Source organism: Scyliorhinus torazame, chromosome 14, assembly GCF_047496885.1.
Source record: "Scyliorhinus torazame isolate Kashiwa2021f chromosome 14, sScyTor2.1, whole genome shotgun sequence".
Classification (NCBI taxonomy): domain Eukaryota; kingdom Metazoa; phylum Chordata; class Chondrichthyes; order Carcharhiniformes; family Scyliorhinidae; genus Scyliorhinus; species Scyliorhinus torazame.
In genome coordinates this window covers 56760163-56784865 of record NC_092720.1, presented here as the reverse complement: position 1 = coordinate 56784865, position 24703 = coordinate 56760163, and the positions used below count along the sequence as shown (strand labels likewise).

The window sequence follows — 24703 nt, the reverse complement described above, 5'->3', positions numbered from 1 at the left end:
CCTCCAGCATGCAACGCCCGCAGGATGCCCCGCGGAGACCACAGGAGACGGAGAGACCCGGACCCTCCAGCATGCGATGCCCGCAGGATGCCCCTCGGAGACCACGGGAGACGGAGAGACCCGGACCCTCCAGCATGCGACGCCCGCAGGATGCCCCTCGGAGACCACGGGAGACGGAGAGACCCGGACCCTCCAGCATGCGACGCCCGCAGGATGCCCCTCGGAGACCACGGGAGACGGAGAGACCCGGACACTCCAGCATGCGACGCCCGCAGGATGCCCCTCGGAGACCACGGGAGACGGAGAGACCCGGACCCTCCAGCATGCGATGCCCGCAGGATGCCCCTCGGAGACCACAGGAGACGGAGAGACCTGGAGCAACAGGGAGACGACACCCCCGTCACGTGCGGGAGCGACCACCCAGCGATGAGGGGGGCAGCCACAGGCCCCCGTCACATCCGAGCCAGGACACCACTACCCAGGACACCACTACCCAGGACACCACTACCCAGGACACCACTACCCAGGACACCCCTACCCGGGACAGCACTACCCAGGACACCCCTACCCGGGACAGCACTACCCAGGAAGATGAAATACCGGACAGTGAGTCAGAGTGGATGGGTGGAGACGAACCCCCACCCCAAAGTGCCATGGACTCAGAGTGGGACGAAGAGCACGACACAACGCCACTGCTGTCACCAACACCCTCCACCATCGCAGAAACACTCACCACGGTTGGGCACTTTAGTGATGAGGCGTCTGGTACACTCACTGGTGCGCACAACACAGCCGTCCCGGTACAGCAGGTGGAGGTAGGAGCAGCAGAGGAGCCGGGCGGTCGGAGGGCAGCCCAGCCCAAGCGAACATCTGCCGCCCAGATGGATCCCGGGTTCCTGCAGTTACCACACCCACACATAGATCCGATGCAACCACCGACCCGGAGACGAGCGAAGAGGGTGACGGGCGGCTTGCGGCGGCTGCGGTCGCAGGTGGAGGAGTCCACCCGTGTCCAGGAGCTGGGAGTGGTGCCGGTCATGCGTGCCACCCAGGCTGACACCGCACGGGTGGCGTCCGTGGTGGAGGCAATGGGTGCGACGGTGTCAGACATGGGGAACGGTTTGCAGGCGGCGTCTGTGGCCCAGGAAATGGCTGCCCTCTCACAGGAGGCCATGAGCCAGTGCCAGCGCCAGATGGCAGAGGCGCTCAACGCCATAACCCAGTCTCTGCAGGCCATGGCCCAGTCTCAGCAGGCCATGGCCCAGTCTCTGCAGGCCATCGCTGAGGGCATCGGCGCCAGTGGCCATGTGCGAGCCGGCGTCGCACTGTCACAGACAGGGTTTGCCAACCCCCTGGGCTCCATGGCTGCAAACCTGCAGACCCCTGTCGATACCAGCACGGGCCTCCAGGACTGGCAGCGCCAGATGTCGGGGGGGCGTCGGATGGCCAGTCCGTTCGCATCCCCCACCCATGTAGAGGCCTGGTGGCCATCGGGCACCCCGAGGGAGGAGGAGATGGTGTGGTCCGTCCCGGCTCCCTCTGTAGGGGAGGTCCCGGGACACCGCGACACCTCGGACTCCCCCCCCCTTCCGTCCCAGGTGCATCGGGTGGGCAACGGGCAGGACAGGCTGGCAGCTCGCCATCCCAGTCGCCCGGGCCGCAGCCTGGCCCATCTAGGCCAGGACGCCCCAGGAAACGGCCGCCAAAGGGATCCAGTGTCAGAGGGCAGGAATCACAGGAGTCCACCTCCAGTTCTGCTGTACCGTCTGGGGAACCACGTAGACGTAGTCAAAGGGCCCGTAAGGCCAAACAATTAGACACTGAGTAAGTTGGCACGGGTGCAGGGCACAGATGAGTTTTAGGCACTAGGGCACGTGCATGAACTCCTTTCGTTATTAAAGTCAATGTTACACCTACCGAAGCTGCCTTTGTGCTCTGTCCAAAGTGTGCGGGGGTGTCATGTACATTGAGCAAGTGTGTGTGTGAGGGGTGGTCTTACCTCAGCCCCAGGTGAGTCTGCCCCCTTCCCCCTGGGCCGCCATCAACATCCCCCGGGCAGAGGACGGGACCGTGCGCTGCAGTGTCACAGCCGCATGCAGGGATGGTCCGGGTGGATGGTGGTACTGTGGCCATGGGTCAGACATAGTCCAACGATGTAGAGCCAGGAGTTCATCGCAGGGTGGGTTGTCATCATCCTCCATGGCCTGCGATAGACACGCGTCCACCTGCAACTGTGTGAGCCCGGCCCGTTGTGCCACAGGTGGATCGGCAATGGGGGGGGCGGGGGGGGGGGGGGGTGTGCATGCGGGTGGGGTGGTTGGGGAGGGGGGTGAGGGTGCTGGGTGGGTGGATGGGTGGGGGGTGTGGGTGGTCGGCTGTTGCCATGGTGTGCGGTCTGTGGCCATACTACCCGATTCCCACGCCCATCTAGTCAGTGAAGCGGGCGTCTATCAGTCTGTCCCGTGCCCGCTGGGCCAGCCGGTAACGGTGGACAGCCACCCGCCTGTGTCTACCCCGTCTGCCCTGACCATTGTCCCCATCCCCCTCATCTGGGGAGGACTGCGCCTCTTCCTGCTGCTCCTCCACTCCGCCCTCCTCTGCCTGCGGCACATCGCCCCTCCCCCTCCTCGTCCTGTCGGTCAGGTGTCCCTCCAGCCTGGGCGGCTGCCGCCTGCCCCTCTGCGGCAGCCTGCGCCGCCTCTCTGGCACGCTCCTCCTCCTCCTCATCCAGGGCAACATAGACATGAGCGGCTGCCACCACGGCGGCCAACATCGCTGGATGATCTGAAAACATGACGGCCTGGTGGGGGGGGAGGGGAACGACGACATGTCATCATCCCCTCCACCCCCCAGCCAGGTGGCATGGACCGCATGGGTCCAACTGTTGGAGGCTGGCACCTGGCCAGGTGGACCAACTCACTTGCCCTCCCATCCCCCTCCTCGGCACGGACCCCCCCCAACCTCCACCCCAGCACGGACCCCCTCCCAACCTCCACCCCGGCACGGACCCCCCCCCAACCTCCACCCCAGCACGGACCCCCACCCCCAACCTCCACCCCGGCACGGACCCCCCCCCAACCCCCAACCTCCACCCCAGCACGGACCCCCCCCAACCCCCAACCTCCACCCCAGCACGGACCCCCCCCCAACCTCCACCCCGGCACGGACCCCCCCCAACCTCCACCCCAGCACGGACCCCCCCCAACCTCCACCCCAGCACGGACCCCCCCAACCCCCAACCTCCACCCCAGCAAGGACCCCCCCCCAACCCCCAGCCTCCACCCCAGCACGGACCCCCCCCCCAACTTCCACCCCAGCACGGACCCCCCCCAACCTCCACCCCGGCACGGACCCCCCCCAACCTCCACCCCAGCACGGACCCCCCCAACCTCCACCCCAGCACGGAACCCCCCCAACCCCCAACCTCCACCCCAGCACGGACCCCCCCCCCAACCTCCACCCTGGCACGGACCCCCCCAACCTCCACCCCAGCACAGACCCCCCCCCCCAACCCCCAACCTCCACCCCAGCACGGACCCCCCCAACCCCCAACCTCCACCCCAGCACGGACACCCCCCAACCCCCAACCTCCACCCCAGCACGGACCCCCCCCCCAACCCCCAACCTCCACCCCAGCACGGACCCCCCCCCAACCTCCACCCCGGCACGGACCCCCCCCAACCTCCACCCCAGCACGGACCCCCCCAACCTCCACCCCAGCACGGACCCCCCCCCAACCCCCAACCTCCACCCCAGCACGGACCCCCCCCAACCTCCACCCCAGCACGGACCCCCCCCAACCCCCAACCTCCACCCCGGCACGGACCCCCCCCATCCCCCTCCCCGGCACGGACCCCCCTCCCGGCACTCCCCCGGAGCCCTGCCTACTCTAACCACTGCCCCCCCCCTGCCGCACACACACACACACAACCCGAGACACACCTCTCCTCACGCAATCAGACTGCGGCCACGCCATTTCCTGCCCAGAGCCAACCCCCCAGGCCGTCACTCACCTCCACGCTGGTCGGCGTTGTCATGATATTCAAACACACACATCATGATGGACACACTAACAGGCAAATCAGAGTACACAACACCACAACCAATCACAGACAAGAACACCAACCACATAAAAAGCACGAGCACGACACCTGGAGGTCAGTAGGTCTGGGGAGAAGGAAGCATGAAAGAGCTGTTGAAACACCACAAGCAGGGAGCCCCCCACGTGCAGAGTGCAAAGACCAAGTTGTAAATAGTGAGTTTAAATAAACAAGTGTTGTACCATATGCAACTGTGTTGGCTCTTCTGTGTGTTAGAACACCCAACACCACATGGTACAGGAGTGGATCGATACCTGCCTACCAACCTGCCATTCTGGACATGGACCACACCGGCAAACCGCAGCCGATGCAAGTCACGGGGAACCTAGGCACCAACTGGAAGCTCTACAGGCAGCGATTTGACCTGTACATCCGTGCCACCGAAAAACAGAATGTCTCGGATGATTCGAAGATTGCAATGCTCCTCTTCTACGCAGGCCCCCACCCAAATGATGTCTTTAATTCACTGGTGTTCGAGGAAGGCGAAAACCAGGCCAAATATGACACGGTCATCCTCAAAATGGACCAGCACTTTCAAACTGAAGTAAACGAAACTTTCGAAAGATACATCTTTCAGCAACGCCTGCAAGGTAAGGAGGAGCTTTTTCAACCCTTTTTGACGCACCTCCGGATTCTAGCGCAGTCCTGCGGTTACGGCACCACCACAGAGTCCATGATCAGGGACCAGATTGTTTTTGGCGTTGCCTCCAGTGACCTACGCCAGCAGCTTCTTAAAATAAAGAGCCTCACCTTAGCGTCTGCTGTGGAAGCCTGTGTCCTCCATGAAAATGCGACCTGCCGTTTTGCCCGATTCCAGGCGTCCGAGTTGGCACGGAGGGGGTCCCCAGCCGTCGAATCGGCAAGCCAGGCCGCCCACGACGTTGAACGCATCCAGGCCGTCGATTTCTTCCCGCCCCACGGCCCGGACGACAGCGGCCGCTTCCCGCGCTTTTCGCGGTCTCCCGCGCAGGTGCGCGCCAAGAATAACGGCCACAACGAGGGACGCACTGCGCAGGCGCGCCCACCGCAAGATCGCACTGCGCATGCGCAGTGGCGCAACGAACGCCGTGACGTCATGACGTGCAGCAAGTGTGGAGGTCTACACTTAAAAGGGCAATGTCCTGCAAAATACCAACAGTGCAACAGATGTGCCATGATAGGCCACTACGCAGCCCGCTGTCGTGCGGCTCAACCCATGGATCCGGCGCATCCTCGACAACCTCGCACACGAGTCAGGACCGTCCAGCCCACGCATCAAGACTTCCAGTTAAGTGATGCAGATGACCAGGATGACTTCAGAGTTGCCGTCATTGATGTCAACAAGGTCAATGCCATCAATCCAGACGATGAGTGGTGTGCCACCCTGACGGTCAACCGATCGCGCGTCGCCTTCCGTCTGGACACCGGCGCATCCGCCAACCTGATTGCTTACTCTGCAGTCCAGGCCATGAAGGTCAAACCACTCATCACACCATCCCGGCTTAAGATGGTTGACTATAACGGGAACGTTATCCCGTCCGTAGGATCTTGCCAGCTACAGGTGACTCACAAGGGGTACACGGCCACACTCCCCTTCGAAGTTGTGGGCTCATCAAAGGACTCGTTACTGGGCGCACAAGCGTGTAAGGTCCTTCACCTGGTACAGCGCATCATGTCTCTCTCTCCAGATGAGATATCCGACTTCCCGGATGCTGAGTTCCACGCGAATCTCCATTCCCTCCTCGCTCACAACCAGGAGGTTTTTGAAGGCATGGGGACATTGCCACACACGTACAAGATTCGACTCAGACCGGACGCCATCCCTGTCGTTCACGCACCTCGCAGGGTTCCTGCGCCTCTCAAAGACCGCCTCAAGGCACAACTGCAGATTCTTCAGGACCAAGGGGTCCTATCCAAGGTCACGGAGCCCACGCCATGGGTCAGCTCCATGGTCTGTGTAAAGAAGCCCTCTGGCGAGCTCCGTATATGTATAGATCCAAAAGATCTGAACAACAACATCATGCGGGAACACTATCCCATCCCAAAACGAGAAGACCTCACCAGCGAGATGGCGCGAGCCAACATATTCACTAAATTGGATGCGTCCAAAGGATTCTGGCAGATCCAACTGGACCCGGCCAGCCGAAGACTATGCACATTCAACACCCCTTTTGGCAGATTCTGCTACAACCGGATGCCATTCGGCATCATTTCGGCATCTGAAGTATTCCACCGCATTATGGAGCAGATGATGGAAGGCATCGAAGGGGTACGTGTATATGTGGACGATATCATCATTTGGTCCACCACTCCGCAGGAACACATGCATCGTCTTCGACGTGTCTTCACCCGCATACGGCAAAATGGCCTGCGTCTCAACCGTGCGAAGTGTGCTTTCGGCCAGACGGAGCTGAAATTCCTCGGGGACCACATCTCAAGGTCCGGGGTCCGTCCCGATGCAGACAAGGTTAGCGCCATCACAGCCATGCCACGACCGGCTGACAAGAAGGCTGTCTTAAGATTCCTGGGCATGGTCAACTTCCTTGGGAAGTTCATTCCCAACCTGGCTTCTCATACAACAAACATGCGCCATCTCGTAAAAAAATCGACGGAATTCAACTGGCACCAGTCGCATCAGCAGGAATGGGAGGAGCTCAAGCACAAACTGGTCACGGCACCAGTGCTGGCCTTCTTTGACGCGACTCGCCCTACAAAGATCTCAACAGACGCCAGCCAATCTGGTATTGGAGCGGTACTCCTGCAAAAAGACAGCACGTCATCATGGGCCCCGGTTGCGTATGCCTCACGAGCCATGACCCCTACCGAACAGCGCTACGCGCAAATCGAAAAAGAATGCCTGGGCTTGTTAACTGGACTGGACAAGTTCCACGACTATGTGTATGGCCTGCCACGATTCACGGTCGAAACTGACCACCGCCCCCTGGTCAACATCATTAACAAAGACCTGAACGACATGACTCCTCGCCTCCAGCGCATCTTACTCAAACTCAGGAGGTACGATTTTGAACTGATCTACACTCCGGGGAAGGAACTCATAGTGGCGGACACTCTTTCCCGAGCAGTGAGCACACCACCAGATGCGGAGGGGTTCGTGCGTCAAATTGAGGCACACGTGACTCTGACAGCAGCAAATATGCCAGCTGATGATCCTTGTCTGGCCCACATACGCGCAGAGACGGCGACTGACCCTCTGCTGCAGCGAGTGATGCGCCACATGACGGAAGGGTGGCTAAAAGGGCAGTGCCCCCAGTTTTACAATGTGCGAGATGATCTCACCAATATAGACGGGGTCCTTATGAAATCGCATAGGATCGTCATTCCACACAGTGTGCGCCAGATGATTCTTCGTCAACTACACGAAGGCCACTTGGGTGTCGAAAAATGCAGACGAAGGGCCCGGGCGGCGGTATATTGGCCGGGTATTAATGAAGACATAGCCAACATGGTGCTCAACTGCACAACCTGTCAGAGGTTTCAGCCGGCGCAACCTCCGGAAACACTTCTACCACACGAGATGGTGACGTCCCCCTGGGCGAAGGTGGGTGTTGACCTATTTCACGCGCTCGGCAGAGATTACATTGTTATTATAGACTACTTCTCAAACTACCCGGAAGTCATGCCTCTCCATGATCTGACGTCGTCCGCAGTCATTGGGGCCTGCAAGGAAACGTTTGCTCGCCATGGCATTCCAAGGACTGTCATGTCAGACAATGGACCTTGTTTTGCCAGCCGTGAATGGTCGTCCTTTGCCGCAGCATATGGTTTCACTCATGTGACATCCAGCCCTCTGCATCCACAATCGAACGGGAAGGCTGAAAAGGGTGTCCACATCGCAAAGCGGCTCCTGTGCAAGGCGGCTGATGCCGGATCGGACTTTAACCTTGCCTTGCTGGCCTATCGATCGGCCCCGTTATCCACGGGCCTCTCGCCAGCGCAGCTACTAATGGGTCGCTCCCTCAGGACGACGGTACCTTCCGTCCTGGCACCGACAACAGACCATGAGGCGGTTCTTCGGGACATGCAACTGCAGCGTGATCGCCAGAAAGGTCGGTACGACACACGAGCGACGGACCTGCCCCCCCTGTCCTCCGGAGACAAAGTACGCGTCCATCAACCGTATGGTGGCTGGTCAGCACCGGCCGAAGTCCTCCGACAAGTGGCTCCCCGCTCGTTCCTGGTTCGCATGCCGGATGGTTCCGTGCGTCGCCGCAATCGGCGCGCCCTTCGCCGACTTCCACGTTCACAGCCACACAACACGCCAGATCCTCAACAGGCTTCCGAGGATGACTTTGTGGAGCTGCCGCACATCACGCCCTTTCCATCGCCACCCATGGCCATGCCTGCACAGCAGCCGGTGGTTCTTGATCCACCCTTAAGGCGGTCAACCCGAATTCGTCGCAAACCCATTAGAATGGACTTATAATACAGTTCATATGTTTAATAAGTTGGACAATTTTACATGATAACCTGTTGTTGTTTATCGTTCCAGATGTCGTCTGACTGGACAACTGTTCAAAATTTTTTTTCTTCTTCTCTCGTTCGCATTTCTGTTATGTTATGGTACAACTGGATTCATGTGACGCACTCGACATCGCCCCATGTACATAGTTCCGTCATAGACACATGCTGCACACGACACACACACACTCTTAGATGCACTCACGTCACGATCATATTTATTACCACGTAGGCACATATCTTTGTAAAAAGGGGGGATGTCATGATATTCAAACACACACATCATGATGGACACACTAACAGGCAAATCAGAGTACACAACACCACAACCAATCACAGACAAGAACACCAACCACATAAAAAGCACGAGCACGACACCTGGAGGTCAGTAGGTCTGGGGAGAAGGAAGCATGAAAGAGCTGTTGAAACACCACAAGCAGGGAGCCCCCCACGTGCAGAGTGCAAAGACCAAGTTGTAAATAGTGAGTTTAAATAAACAAGTGTTGTACCATATGCAACTGTGTTGGCTCTTCTGTGTGTTAGAACACCCAACACCACAGGCGTGAGCCTGGAGCACCGGGTCACGCCGATGAAAAGGAGGTTTGATTCGGCCCATCCGGAAGGGAGAATATCGGCAGGCCGAAAATCGGCTGCCTTGTGCAGACCCGTGACATTCTCCGCAGCAGCGGCGCCATTAACGCCCCGCCGACTTTTCTCCCTTCGGAGACTTCGGCGGGGGCGGGGGCGGGATTCACGGCGGCCAACGGCCATTCTCCGACCCTCTGGGGGGTCGGAGAATGACGCCCCGTATGTTTATACTGTCCGGGATGGGTTTGTCGTATAAAATCTGGGAGAGTGAGGGTGTCAAAAGGTTAATGGATTGTTAATGGATGGTAGGTTTTCTGGGCTGGAGGAGCTGGTGGAGAAGTTACAACTCCCGGGAGTGAATGTTTTTGGGTATTTGCAGGTACAGACCTTTGTGCGAAAGGAACTCTCTTCACTTCCCGGTTACCAGCACCTTCTCTTATGGATAAGGTGCTGTCTCTTGACGAGATAGGGGAAGGCAAGATATCGATATATATGGGCAGATGATAGAGATGGAGAACACTTAGCTGGAGGAAGTAAATGAGAAATGGGAGGAAGAGTTGGGTTTGGGGGGGGGTGTGGAGCGAGGTTCTGCATAGGGTCAATTCTACCTCCCCATGTGCAAGACTGAGTTTGATCCAATTTAAAGTGGTACATATGGCGCACTTGACCAGGGCATATATGAGTGGTTCTTTCCGGGTGTAGAGGATGGATGTGAGCATTGCCCGAAGAGGCCGGTGATCCACTTGTATCGATTTTGGAACTGCCTAACTTGGTTAAGTTTATAGAATCATAGAATTTATAGTGCAGAAGGAGGCCGTTGGGCCCATCGAGTCTGCACCTTGGAAAGAGCACCCTACCCAAGCCCACATCTTCACCCTATCCCCGCAACCCAGGAACCCCACCCAATGGAGTCTAGCAATGTCAGAGATTTGGGGAGTTAAAGTGGAGCCGTAACCAATGGTGGTGATCTTTGGAGTGTCAGTCTTGCCGGGGCTGCAGGAGGGGGAAAAGGCCGATGTCTTGGCCTTTGTCTCGCTAATGCCCTGGTGGTGAGTCTTGCTCGGATGTAGCATCGGCGCCGCCTAAGGAATTTCTGCATTTGGAAAAGCTGAAGTGAGCCATATGGGGATCAGTGGTGGGGTTTTACTCATGGCAGCTGCCGTTCATTACCATGTTGCCATCAGGAATTAGTGGAGGGTGGCTAGGAGAAGGGGGGGAGAAAGAGGCCCAGGGGGGAGGAGGGTTCTGGGTAATTACAGGAAAGGTGGGGTTGGGTGGTGGGGATAGTTTTATAAAAATTGTATGATTCTGCTTGGCCTTTTTGTATGTTATCAATTGAAAATTTTCTGAATAAAAATATTTTCTTATAAAAGGAAAGTAAAAGTCCATGGAGTCCGAGAGGAAGTGCCTAGTTGGATCCAAAATTGAATAAGAGGCAGGAAAGAAAGGGGTTGGTGGGTGTATTTAAGCTGGAATGCTGTTTCCAGTGGGATTCTGTGGCTCAATACTAAATCCCTTTCTATAATATATATTAATGGTTTATACTTAAATATAGGAGGCACAATTAAGAACTTTGCAGATGGTACAGAAATTGACTGTGTGGATGATAGTGAGGCAGAAAGCTGTAACGTGCAATCTAATGGCCATGCCGCACCCGATTCGGGGTGCAACGTGGCTGGTAAATCTCGTGAGATTTACCCAGCTCGCCACGCCTCGCGAGATCTGACAAGATCTAATTGGCAAATTTACATATTAAAGTGAGCAGCTAGTCTCACTTTAATATGCACTCACCGGATCTGCCCAAGGCGTTGGGATCTAAGCCCTTCACCTTGGAGATCTCAGAGGAGTGCCGTTTATCACTGGTCTCCACAAACGTGGACCAGGTGGAACAGCACTTGGAGGGAGGTCTCCCAGGAGATCGGGGGCCTCTGGGTGGGTGGGCTCTGGAAAAGGTGGCTCCCTGGCATCCCTGATGCCACCCAGGCACTGTGGCACTGCCACTGCGCATCCTGACAGTGCCACCTGGGTACCACCTTATGACTGCCTGGGTGTCATTTTGCCCATGCCAGGGATCTGGCCTGGGGTACCCTGCCGTTATTAGGTGGGGTGTAGGGAGACACGATGGTCCCCTTGTAGGGACATGGGGAGGATCTGGAGGTTCACAATATGGGGGTCTCTAGATTGGGGTGCCACAAGCGGTGCTCCTCAGTGCAGGAAATGAGTCCAAGTGCGGCCTCGGTGGGACAATTCCCATTGAGAGCCCAATATAAAACAGAGTCCTGTTTGGTAGGGGGGTCTTTCTCGGTGCTGCGAGCGCCGGGAATCACCCAGCTAAACATGCTCGACACGGCACTCTGTTTCATTTCCGTTAGATTGTGCCTGTAGATTGTAGGATGATATCAGTGGACTGGTCAGGTGGGTTAAAAAGTGGCAAGTGGAATTCAATGCGTTTGTGGAGGGAAAGCATAGTAATCACTGTGGAGTCTCGTTCAGATAAATTTAAATTGTGTACTTCTTACTCACAGTAAAAACATACAACAGTGAAAAGCACACCTAGTCCCAGCCAGGACCATCCGAAGATGCCTGTTCCCTTCTGGGCCGGCTTTTACCTCAGGCAATTAATGAGCCCCGCTGTTGGGCCTCTGCTCCTCAGTGAGAAAGCTCGTATTCCACAAGCCCCATGGGGAGATTGACCGGGTCTTCCCTGTGGGTCACGTGGGCGGGGGGGGGGGTTACTCTGGAACTGTATAATGTATTAGTTATGCAGAGCTAGAGTACAGCATACAGTTCTGGTCACTGCATTACAAGGGGCATGTAATTGTACTTGAGAAGATGCGGGGGAGATTTACAAGGATGTTAACAGGAATGGAGAATTTAGCTGTGAAGAGAGTTTGGATAAACTGGGGTTATTTTCTTTGGAACAGAGGAGGCTGAGTAAATATTGAATTGAGGTGAATAATATTTTCAGAGCCCTAGATTGAGTGGATAGGAAAGTTTGAGGGGTCAATAGGAAATAGGCTTCATGAAATTTGTGGAAGAATTAGAGGGGAGTAGAGGAGAATTATTTTAACACAGAGGAAACTGGGGGTCTGGAAATCATTGCCTGAAAGGGTGATAAAACTGAAAACCTCACTGCATTTAAAATATAGTTAGATATGCACTTGAAGTGCCATAATCTACAGGATGATAGGCCAAGGGCTTGAAAATGGAATTAGGCTGGATAGCTCATTTTTGGCAGCACTGACATGATGGGCTGAACTATCTCCTTCTGGGCTGTGCTTCTTCTTTATGGAGGGATTCTTAAACATCAGTTGGCATCACAGTAAAACAATGGAAAATGGAGTCTGTTGCGGCATTCGGCAGACAAGTGTATTCCTCCCAACAACTACCGCACCCGGACTCCCACTGCTCATTCCTTTCCTGGCATGCTGTATGGTAGCGGAGGCAGGATTAGGGAGGTCTGGAGTCACGGCAGATTTCATGCTTTCTTCCACACTTACTACCATTCCCTGAGGCAATATAGAAATTGGGAATGAACGTCAAGGAGTGGCAGTAAATACCCAATGGAAGAAGATAGCCTCATAGCTGCCCTGCCCTACAATCCAAGAGACAGCAGCTAAAAACCTTGGTCTTGGCCTCATTCCAATCTTTGGATCACGGCAGATTTTCTGGAGCAGCAGCCCCAGCATTTCCTCATTGACCTTCTAGGTTCTGTCTTAATGGCAGGAATCCCTTCAGCAGCTTTGAGCTAGGGAAGTACTTCAGGACCAGTGTAGGCATGGGAGTACTGCCCTTAAAGCACTGCCCTGAGGAAAAGCCATACATTACCCATTTTCAGAACCATTATCATGATGTGTGGCTCTTGGGAGCGTTCTGTTCTGCAGGTAATAACAGTCCTTTGGACCTTTCCCAATAAGTATGTGAAAAGTACTTATGGATTTACACAGTAATGTGATTTTCCAGAATTGAATGTAATCTGCAGGCAAGGATCAGAAAGTGCTTTGCAGGTGACTGCAAAGATGGACAAACCCATTAGCGGCTAGACGAGATTATTTTTAGACCATTTGTGAACTCTCTTTCTTAAACTGGCAGAAGAACAATTTCAATTAAACCATATTATTTTATTTTTTTACCATTTAAATAAAAATGCTAAATTAAAAAGCAAAACTATAAAGGCAATAATTTCCGGATTACTACTGAGCCACGAGCTGATTGGCACACGATCAATAAGGTTAAAGAGGTAAATGTGTGGCTCAATGGTTGCTGTGGGAGAAATGGGTTTGATTTCATGGGACATTGGCATGAGTACTGGAGAAGTGGGGATCTGTTCCGATGGGACGGTCTTCATCTAAATCATACTGGGACCAGAGTCCTGGCGAATTGCATAGCTAGGGCTGGAGATAGGGCTTCAAACTAAATAGTGGGGCGGGGAGGAGGAGGGGTTCAGTTGTGTGGAAAATTAGAAATCAAAGCTAAAGGAGAAGGTAGGAGTGCAGGTTAATGATGAGAACCGTAAATTATTTAAAGGGGCCCAGGGCTCAGGAGAGGTTTGTTGTGTCTGTAACATCTCAGACACATTGACCAGTCATATTATTCAAACATGCCCCCTGAAACACTCTCATCTTCACATCGCTACTTCACTGAGGAGCTCATCACTGAAACCTACTATATCCACAACTGCAGCCTCAGAACACAGCAAAGACGAAATAAGATTTTCTCATGTGTTTATGTCCTATCCACAGTATCCTAGTAATATTTGGAACTGAAATCAAAAACAGTGTTTGAAAGGCAGCTTTCTCTAATCTCTGGAGCGAAATGAGAAACGGCTTGCTGATAATTAAATTACACTTTATTGACACGCAATACAAAGTAAATAGATATGCAAATAGGCTTATATAGGAGCATAATGATTTAATTATCTTCATTCATGCCATATAAACAGAATACAGATTAGAGAGCAATGAAAGCCCAATTTAGTCTATTGCTCTTTGTTGTGTGTTTTCTACTTAATGCTTGCCATCATATTTAATAGCTCCATCTTTTGTTTTCTTTATTAAATGGAAAACAATTCTGACCATTCAGTGCAGCTCATGTGGAGAGTCTAAAGCTTGCAAACAGCAGTTCCAACATTATTCATTATTTTGCTATGTAAATACAGTTCAACTGAATTCACCTCCGTTAAAGCAAAATAATGAAGAGCACAACACCTCTCTGTACCTGCGTGAAGTAGGTTTCAAGTGGCAGAAAGAAAAAGCCGTACAATATGGGGTTTAAGAATAAGAGCATATGCTTGAGAAAATAAAAATGTCTTGAAGGAAAGATTGTATTTTATAAATCAATTGTAGAAAGAAGCACAAGCAGAGCATTCTTCTTTTATGTACTGTATCTGAGCAGTGTTTGACCATTACTTTCCTGCTGCTCTTTGAGGTCTCTTTTCTAACCTTTACATGCATTGATTTTCTGTATTCCCAGAATCACAGTCTAAGGAGCCAACTGTAATTCGTCGCATTTCCTTAGCTTCCTCTATCAGTGCTTCGCGAGGTAAACGTACATTGTAACTACCATTCCATTCTACTCTATTCCCAGCTTTGACTAAATTCGATGATAGCAACAGGGGGTGTTATACTTCCATACTTCCTGCATATTTCACAGAAGAAAACGTCAGAACTCCTTGATCTTGATTTGCAATCATATTTACATGGGAGAAAGCTGCCATAATAAATCCCTATCGTAAGCCATCACCTTGAGCAGCTCAGAGGTTTGAGGATCGTATTCTAGTCTCTGCTGTTCCAGTCCAGCTGATACAATTAGCAATGTCACCGATTGTCAACTGGGATAGTGGATGAGCAGTAGATAACCATAAGATATCTGTATTGTGAGGAAAATCACTATGATATGTTTCCTTCCAACCCAGTTTGACTTCTCATTTGTTGGTGACAAACAAATGCTGTCAGATATGCTATTCCTGGTCCATGGCCTAGAACCTTAGCCACCACACGTTGGACAGGTCAAATAGCCTCCTTTTGTGTTGTGAGAATTCTATGAATGGGCCATCTTTTAAATTGGAGCCAAGTGTACAGTGATATACTTAAAAGAGGGGGAAAAAATGAAAATAGATATGAAAAATACAACAAACAGGCCTCTGATAAATTATATATTTTCTGAATATTGCACAAATATTGCTGCAATTTCTGTTTCATCAATTGAAATTAGGTATATATAATCACAATAAAGGGGTAATTTGGGGAGAAAAGGAAGAATTCAAATTGTTTATTATCATGGCATTCATCAGATTATTCTAGAGGTCATTTGGAATTAATCCAGCGTGGCTCAGGTTGCATTATTAATTAAATTGCAGCCTACAGTCATTTAAAATTTACTTGTGCTCTGTTTGTTTCCCCCCTTCTCTTGCCTGCTATCCTAAAAATGCTCAGGTACAGTTCCATAGATATTAGCAGCCTTCTGGTACCCAACCCAAGTAGCCATTCTTCTGTGTGAGCCTGAACAAACACTGTCAGCCACATTCCACTCTCCCCATAAACTAATTGTACCACTCCAACCTTTCACTTGGCTTAGATAAGCTACCTTGGTACATTCTTCACATTTGGATCTTCAAATCTGAATTACATATTAACTTGATTTCATATTGGTATTCTCAGTATAAACTGTGCTTAAATGTTGTATTATCAGTAATTCTCTTTGTAACTAACTGATTCCTCACTTGTTCACTTATATAATTGCAATTATCAGCTTATTTCATTCTATATTGTGACATTAGCACAATGACTGCATACTGAAAGGTACTTGTAAAGTGAATTTACATCATAACTAAATGTGGTGGTTACTATTTCAGTGACATATTTACCAGAAATTTGGGGCACTTATTAAAAATTCTTTCACAAGAATGTGCGAATCGCTGGCTAAGCCAGCATTTATTGCTCATCCCTAATTACCCCTGATAAGGTAGTGGTGGACTGCCTTCTTGAACCGCTGCAGTCCATGTGGTGAGGTTTCATCCACAATGCTGTTAGAATATCGATATATCCCACAACTATACGATTACATGGTATACAAAGTTTGACATGTAATCTGCTGGTATGTGGTTAGACATTTTATTTAATCAAAACTGAGTTGCTAGATAGACAACATAGACACACAGATCTCTACACAAACTACAGGGCACAACTCTGGTCATGTCTCACAGGTAAAACATTTAAGAAATAAAAGACAAGAAATAGAAAAAGGAAAAAAATCGATGATCAGAGTGATAATAGGTACACATTAGGATGGAAGGGCAGCACGGTGGCGCGAAGGGTTAGCCCTGCTGCCTCACGGCACCGAGGTCCCAGGCTCGATCCCGGCTCTGGGTCACTGTCTGTGTGGAGTTTGCACATTCTCCCTGAGTTTGCGTGGGTTTTGCCCCCACAACCCAAAAATGTGCAGGCTAGGTGGATTGGCCACGCTACATTGCCCCTTAGTTAGAAAAAAAATGAATTGGGAACTTTAAATTTAAAAAAAGAAAAAAATAAGGATGGAATGCAAATCAAGAAATAATGAGGGCTTTTAAGAAAGATACTGCAATAATCATGGGAGGTTTTAATTTTCATATAGATTGCACAAATCAAATTGGTAAAGGAAGCATTCCTATGAATGGATTCATAGATTGTATCTGCAAGAGTTTCTTAGAACAATGTCTGCAATCAACCAGGAAACAGACAATTTTCAACCTGGTGACATATAAAGAGACAGTATTAATTCGTGATTTTGTAGTAAAAGATCCTTTAGGTAAGAGTGATCATAACATGATAAAATTTCACATTCAATTTGAGGGTGAGAAATTTGGGTCTGAAACAAATATCTTGAATTTAAATGAAGGCAATAACCAGGGTCTGGAGACAAAGACGGCTGAAGTGAAATGGGAAATAGTTTAAAAGATAAGATGATAGTGAAGACATGACAAACAGTTAAGGAGGTAATTCATAACTCACAAGAAACTTACTTGAGAAAGAAAGTCTATGAGAAGGATGCACCACTTGTGGCTAACTATAAGGAAGTTAAGGGTGGTATCATATTGAACGAAAAGATGTGCAATGCTGCAAAGATTAGTGGTAGGCCAGAAAATTGAGAAAATGTTTTTTTTAAACCCACAATGGATGACAAAAAAAGAGGGAGAAATCAGAGAATGAGAGAAAACTAGCAAGAAGTATAAAAACAGACAGTAAAAGCCTCTACACTTATTTAAAAGGAAAAATATAGCTAAAGTGAAAGTTGGTCTCTTAATGAGACTAGGGAATTAATCATGGTAAACAAGGAAATAGCCAAGATCTTGAATAAGTATTTTATATCTGCCTTCACAGAAGAAAACACGATAAGGATCCCAAGAATGATAGCAAAGCAGAGGGCAAAATATAATCACCCTCATACAATTTTCCACTTCCTTCCAGTCAATCTATGGGAAAAAAATTAGCTTCATTATTCCCTATTTCTAGCTGAAAAATAGGAGTTGGGTGGACTAATTTCCAAGCATGATTCCTCACACCTGATCCCTTTCTCTAATATCCAAGAGCACCCACCTAAAACATGCATTGGGCATCTTGAATATTGTGAACAGAGATTCATTGTCTGCTTCAGGATCCTGATGCTAAATTTGTATCAGTTTTTGTGGGTTTACAGCAGCCTAGCCAGCAGTCCTAAAAAGACCACTGGAAGAAACTGAAAAATAGGTAATTTCATTGTTTTTAAACTTCCCTTACTGCCAGCTAATTTGAGCAGGAATGCTCCTCCTGCCTCTACAGCAATACTCTGTCTTCCGAACATCCATTTCTCACTCATCGCCCAAACCCCAAACTCCTCCAAGTAGTTACCTGTGGACTAACACTGCAACTCCCTAGTATTATGTCGGTGATGCCCAAAGTCCATTTTCCAATGAGCCTCTGGCCTTCACCTCTAGCTGTACCTTGCAAATGCCATCCTCCTTGTGCCAGGTTTTCTGCAAAACAAATTTCCCGATCTATGTGGCATCAGACGCTGTGCCAGAGGTCTGCAATTCATTTTGTTTGGTGCGTTAGGCATCAATTAAGAAAAGTAGTGGTGGATAAAAACATAAATAAACTAAAATTCCAAAAGAAAAATAGGAAGAAAAATTATGACTTTCATCGGTGAGGGTTTTCAGAATTTGAGGATAAAATATTTTTTCTGATGGGGTACTTCAAACCTGTTCTTCATTAAGGTGTCCCTTTTAAGCAGTAACAGATCAATGATAGTATGGGCCATAGCAGTGCATGAATTCAAAAGAGAATTCTTGTTCACAGCAATTCATATACTTCTGTTGATGTGGCTTGCATTGAAGTATTTGCTTTTTCAGCTTTTTTTTTAACAATAAGAAGCATTCTACCACTAATCAATACCTTAGCTAAAACTTCTCTAAGGACTAAATTAATCTCAATGTACTGCATTTTGTTTAAATACTTTCTGAGTTCCAGGTTGTATATCTGACAATGCTGCTATTTATATTAACTGAACCTGGAGATATCTTTGGCTGTTCTTAATATGTTTTCCTGCCTCTGCAACAGGATCACTGTCTGGGCCAGATGTTAAAGCTAAGAGATATGAAATAAAGAGTGACCCAACTCCACTGGGGTTTGAAGGTACAGCTGCATTTGATGTGGGGAAGTGCATGCTGCAATGTGGTTTGCTAAACAAAAGAGCGTGTCTGTTCTTATTTCAGGAGATGCTTTTCATTTCATTGTGTGCCGTAACCATGTCATAGGAGTTGAGCACAGTAAGAAGTGTTACAACACCAGGTTAAAGTCCAACAGGTTTGTTTCGATATCACTAGCTACAGATCCGGATCTGTAAAGATTTAATCACCTGCTAATGCTCGCATTCCAAGCATTGTCTGGCATCTTTGAATCTGTCTATGTATATGTTTCTGGAACATACCTCTTCATTCACCTGAGGAAGGAGCAGCGCTCCGAAAGCTAGTGATATCGAAACAAACCAGTTGGACTTTAACCTGGTGTTGTAAGACTTCTTACTGTGCTCACCCCAGTCCAACGCCGGCATCTCCACATCATAGGAGTTGACTATAGCATGTCTGTGATTGTGCTTCAGGTGTTTGTGACTGTGTGTCGGGTATTTGTGACTGTGCATTTGATGTTTGTGATACTGTTTCAGACTACATTTTTGAAATAGTTAGACTGTTTATAGTGCCCCATCACAATGCAACATGCAGTCGGACAGTTAAATTGAATTCAGAATTGCAGGAGAATATTGGAGTCCAATCCATTTCCCGCCCCTCCCCCATACCGTATTTACAGTCAACGCTCAAGTGGGAATTTCTGTGCATGTCCTGTTGAATAACCTTGGAGCTGCATTGTTTTGTTTTTTTAAATATGTTTATTCAGAATTTTTCAAGAAAAATTTTCAACCATTCAAACCCCCCCCCCCATAACAAAAAGTAAAGAAAAGTCACAGAGCAAGACATAAACATATCAATCCAACATAATACAGAACTTTGTACAATAGGTTCCTCCCGCACATATTGACTTTCCCATATGTTTATGTTTTTCCTTTCTCAAGTGCCCCTAGGAAAAAACCCTTTCCCCGCCCACCCTTCTACCCACCCCCCCGCGAAAGAAACGCCCCCCCCGCCCCTCCCTGGGTTGCTGCTGCTGCTGACCGACCTCCATCTAACGCTCCGCGAGATAGTCTAGGAACGGTTGCCACCGCCTGTAGAACCCCTGCGCAGACCCTCTCAAGGCAAACTTTATCCTCTCCAGCTTGATGAACCCTGCCTTGTCGTTTATCCAGGCTTCCACACTGGGGGGCTTCGCATCTTTCCACACTAACAAGATCTTCCGCCGGGCTACCAGGGACACAAAGGCCAGGATACCGGCCTCTTTCGCCTCCTGCACTCCCGGCTCGTCCGCCACTCCAAATAGTGCTAGCCCCCAACTTGGCTTGACCTGGACTTTCACCACCTTAGAAATAGTCCTCGCAACACCCCTCCAGAACCCATCCAGTGCCGGGCACGACCAGAACATATGGGCGTGATTCGCCGGGCTTCCTGAGCACCTTCCACATCTGTCCTCCACCCCAAAGAACCTACTCAGCCTCGCCCCTGTCATATGCACTCTGTGAATAACCTTAAACTGTATCAGGCTGAGCCTGGCACACGAGGAAGAGGAATTAACCCTACTTAAGGCATCAGCCCACAGACCCTCTTCAATCTCCTCCCCCAACTCCTCCTCCCATTTGCCCTTCAGCTCCTCTACCAGAGCCTCCTCCTCTTCTTTCATCTCCTGATATATCGCCGACACCATGCCCTCTCCGAACCATACACCCAAAATCACCCTGTCCTGAATCACCTGTGCCGGGAGCAACGGGAATTCCCTCACAAACGCCCTCACTTGCATGCACCTGAACGCATTTCCCGCGGGTAACCCAAACTTCTCCTCCAGCGCCCCTAGGCTCGCAAACGTCCCATCGATAAACAGGTCCCCCATCCTTCTGATCCCTGCCCGATGCCAGCTCTGAAACCCCCCGTCCATCCTTCCTGGGACAAACCGATGGTTATCTCTGATCGGGGACCACACCGAGGCTCCCATCGCACCCTTGTGTCGTCTCCACTACCCCCAGATCTTTAGCGTTGCCGCCACCACCGGACTCGTGGTGTACCTTGTCGGCGAAAGCGGCAGCGGTGCCATCACCAGCGCCCCCAGGCTCGTTCCTTTGCAGGACGCAATCTCCAGCCTCTTCCATGCCGTCCCCTCTCCCTCCATCACCCACTTACGGATCATCGCCACGTTGGCTGTCCAATAGTAGCCACCCAGATTCGGCAACGCCAGCCCTCCTCTATCTCTACTACGCTCCAGAGGCCCCCTCCTTACCCTCGGGGTCTTGTTTGCCCACACAAAACCCATAATACTCCTGCCTACCCTCTTAAAAAAGGCCTTGGTGACCATAATTGGAAGGCACTGGAACACAAAAAGAAACCTTGGGAGGACCATCATTTTAATCGACTGTACTATGTCCGCTAGTGAGAGTGGCAACATGTCCCATCGTTTGAAGTCCTCCTCCATCTGCTCCACCAGCCGCGTCAAATTAAGTTTATGCAGGGCCCCCCAACTCCTAGCTATTTGGATCCCCAAGTACCGAAAGCTCCTTTCCGCCCTCCTCAATGGTAGGTCGTCTATCCCTCTTACCTGGTCCCCTGGATGCACCACGAAGAGCTCACTTTTCCCTACATTGAGCTTATAGCCCGAGAAGTCCCCAAACTCCCTTAGGATTTGCATGACCTCCACCATCCCCTCCACAGGATCCACCACATACAGCAACAGGTCATCTGCATACAGCGACACTCGATGCTCCTCTCCCCCTCGGACCACCCCCTTCCATTTCCTGGACTCCCTTAATGCCATGGGCAAAGGTTCAATTGCGAATGCAAACAACAGGGGGGACAGGGGGCACCCCTGCCTCGAACCTCGATACAGCCGAAAATACTCCGATCTCCGCCGATTCGTAACCACACTCGCCACCGGGGCTCTATATAGGAGCTTAACCCAACTGATAAACCCCTCCCCAAACCCAAACCTCCGCAACACTTCCCAAAGATACTCCCACTCCACTCGGTCAAAGGCCTTCTCCGCGTCCATAGCCGCCACTATCTCCGCCTCTCCCTCCACCGATGGTATCATTATCACGTTTAGGAGCCTCCGCACATTGGTGTTTAGCTGCCTGCCCTTTACAAATCCCGTCTGGTCCTCATGAATCACCCCCGGGACACAGTCCTCAATCCTCGTAACCAGCACTTTTGCCAGAAACTTAGCATCCACGTTAAGGAGCGAAATCGGCCTATACGACCAACATTGCAGTGGGTCCTTATCCCGCTTTAGGATCAAAGAGATCATCGCCTTAGACATTGTCGGGAGCAGGGTCCCCCCCTCCCTTGCCTCATTGAAAGTCCTCACCAGCAACGGGGCTAACAGGTCTACGAACTTCCTGTAGAACTCAACCGGGAACCCATCAGGTCCCGGGGCCTTCCCCGCCTGCATGCTCCCCAGTCCTTTAATCAGTTCCTCCAACCCAATTGGTGCCCCCAAACCAGCCACCTCCTGCTCCTCCACCCTCGGGAACCTCAGTTGGTCCAAAAATCGTCGCATCCCCTCTTCCCCCGCTGGGGGCTGGGATCTGTACAGCTCCTCATAGAAGGCCTTAAATGCCTCATTTACTTTCACCGCATCCGCACCGTAGTTCCTCTTCCATCCTTGACTCCACCTATCTCTCTCGCTGCCATCCTCTTACGGAGCTGATGTGCCAGCATCCGGCTCGCCTTCTCCCCATACTCATACGTCGCCCCCTGTGCTTTCCTCCACTGTGCCTCTGCCTTCCCTGTGGTCAACAGGTCGAATTCTGTCTGGAGACTTCGCCGCTCCCTAAGTAGTCCCTCTTCAGGGCCTCTGCATATCTCCTGTCCACCCTTAAAATCTTCCCCACTAACCTCTCCCTTTCCCTGCCCTCTCTCTTCTCCCTGTGAGCCCTGATGGAGATTAACTCTCCCCTGACCACCGCCTTCAGCGCCTCCCAAACTACCCCACCTGCACCTCCCCGTTGTCGTTGGCCTCCAAATACCTTTCAATGCACCCCCGTACACTCCCGCACACCTCCTCATCTGCCAGTAATCCCACATGCAAACGCCACAACGGGCGTTGGTCCCTCTCCTCTCCCAACTCCAGTTCCACCCAGTGCGGGGCGTAGTCTGAGATAGCTATGGCCGAGTACTCCGTTCCCTCCACTTTCGGGATCAGCGCCCTGCTCAGAACAAAAAAATCTATCCGGGAGTAGGCTTTGTGTACGTGGGAGAAAAAAGAAAATTCTCTGGCCAGAGGCCTGGCGAATCTCCGCGGATCCACTCCCCCCATCTGGTCCTTAAACCCCCTGAGCACCTTGGCCGCAGCCGGCCTCTTCCCGGTCCTAGATCTGGAACGATCTAATGCTGGGTCCAACACCGTGTTAAAATCCCCCCCCCCCCCCCATTATCAAGCTTCCTACCTCCAGGTCAGGAATGCGCCCCAACATACACTTCATAAATCCAGCATCGTCCCAGTTCGGGGCCTATACATTTACCAATACCACCCACGTCCCCTGCAACCTACCGCTCACCATCACGTATCGACCTCCATTGTCCACTACTATGTTCTTGGCCTCAAATGACACCCGCTTCCCCACCAATATTGCCACCCCTCTATTCTTCGCATCCAGCCCCGAATGGAATACCTGTCCTACCCATCCCTTTCTTAACCTGACCTGGCCTGCCACCTTCAAATGTGTCTCCTGAAGCATGACCACGTCTGCCTTTAGTCCCTTTAAGTGCGGGAACACTCGGGCCCTCTTAACCGGCCCATTCAGGCCCCTCACATTCCACGTTATCAGCCGGATTGGGGGGCTTCCCACCCCCACCCCCCTTCCGACTAGCCATCTCCTGTTTTAGGCCAGTCCCGTGCCCGCGCCTCCCTCACCCACCAGTCCCCCAGACGGGGAACCCCCGCCCCGACCACCTCTTCCTTTTTCAGTTCCCCTCGGCCAATGAAACAGCAACCCTATTTTCCCCCCCTCTCCCCCCATCCCCCTTCCCCCTCCCCCCCGCTAGATCCGAATCTAGCTCTTTTGCTCCCCCCATAACACTTCCGTAAGTCAGCTGACACCTGCTGACCCCGGCTTCCCCCGCCTTCTCGTTGACCCCCCCCCCCCGTGTGGAAATCCCCCCTCCTCCTTGCGCTCCTCCATCCCCCCCCCTCCGCCCTTCCCTAACGCGGGAAAAAGCCCGCGCTTTCCTGAGCCAGCCCCGCCCCCTGTGGCACAGCTCCTGTTGCGGCCTTATCCCAATTCCCCCATCCCCGGGCCTCCCCTCCCTCCAGCACCGGCGCCCACATTCCCCACAGTTTCCCCATCAAATCTCTTCCCCCATCCCCATCCATCGCCCCACCCGTGGAACATTCCTTACGCATATTGAAAAACCCTATATACCATCGACATCCCCCCCCCCCCCCCCACAACCACAGACCCTCAGTTCGAGTCCAATTTTTCAGTTTGGATAAAGGTCCAAGTCTCTTCAGGCATTTCAAAGTAGTGGTTCGATCCCGAAATGTGACCCACAGTCACGCTGACTGCAGCATTCCGAATCTCACCCCCTTCCTATGCAGCACCGCCTTGGCCCGATTAAAACCAGCTCTCTTCTTTGCCACCTCCGCGCTCCAGTCCTGGTAGATTCGGATCACCGCATTCTCCCATCTACTGCTCCCCTCCTTCTTGGCCCATCTCAGGACACACTCTCTATCCACGAAACGATGAAACCTCACCACTACCGCCCTTGGCGGCTCGTTGGCCTTGGGTCTCCTCGCCAGGACTCAGTGAGCCCCATCTAGCTCCAGGGAACTCGGAGAGGCCGCCGCACACATCAGCGAATGGAGCATCGTGCTCACATACGTCCCGGCATCAGCTCCCTCCACTCCTTCGGGGAGACCCAGAATCCAGAGATTCTTCCTCCTCGACCTGTT

At 51.6% G+C, this 24703-nt stretch overlaps 1 protein-coding gene across 7 annotated transcripts in view; it reads left to right on the top strand.

Moving 5' to 3' along the window:
- mcf2l2 (MCF.2 cell line derived transforming sequence-like 2) overlaps positions 1–24703 on the top strand; it is a 650277-nt gene that overhangs the window by 571475 nt on the left and 54099 nt on the right. For 5 of the 7 annotated variants that reach the window (XM_072474222.1, XM_072474224.1, XM_072474227.1 and 2 more), the window contains 2 exons: positions 14619–14687; positions 18719–18793. The exons of 1 other annotated variant lie outside the window; for it this stretch is intronic. In XM_072474222.1, the coding sequence (XP_072330323.1) occupies positions 14619–14687; positions 18719–18793 (144 nt within the window). The remainder of the gene's footprint in view (positions 1–14618; positions 14688–18718; positions 18794–24703) is intronic. One more of the 7 variants, XM_072474225.1, reaches the window with a different exon arrangement.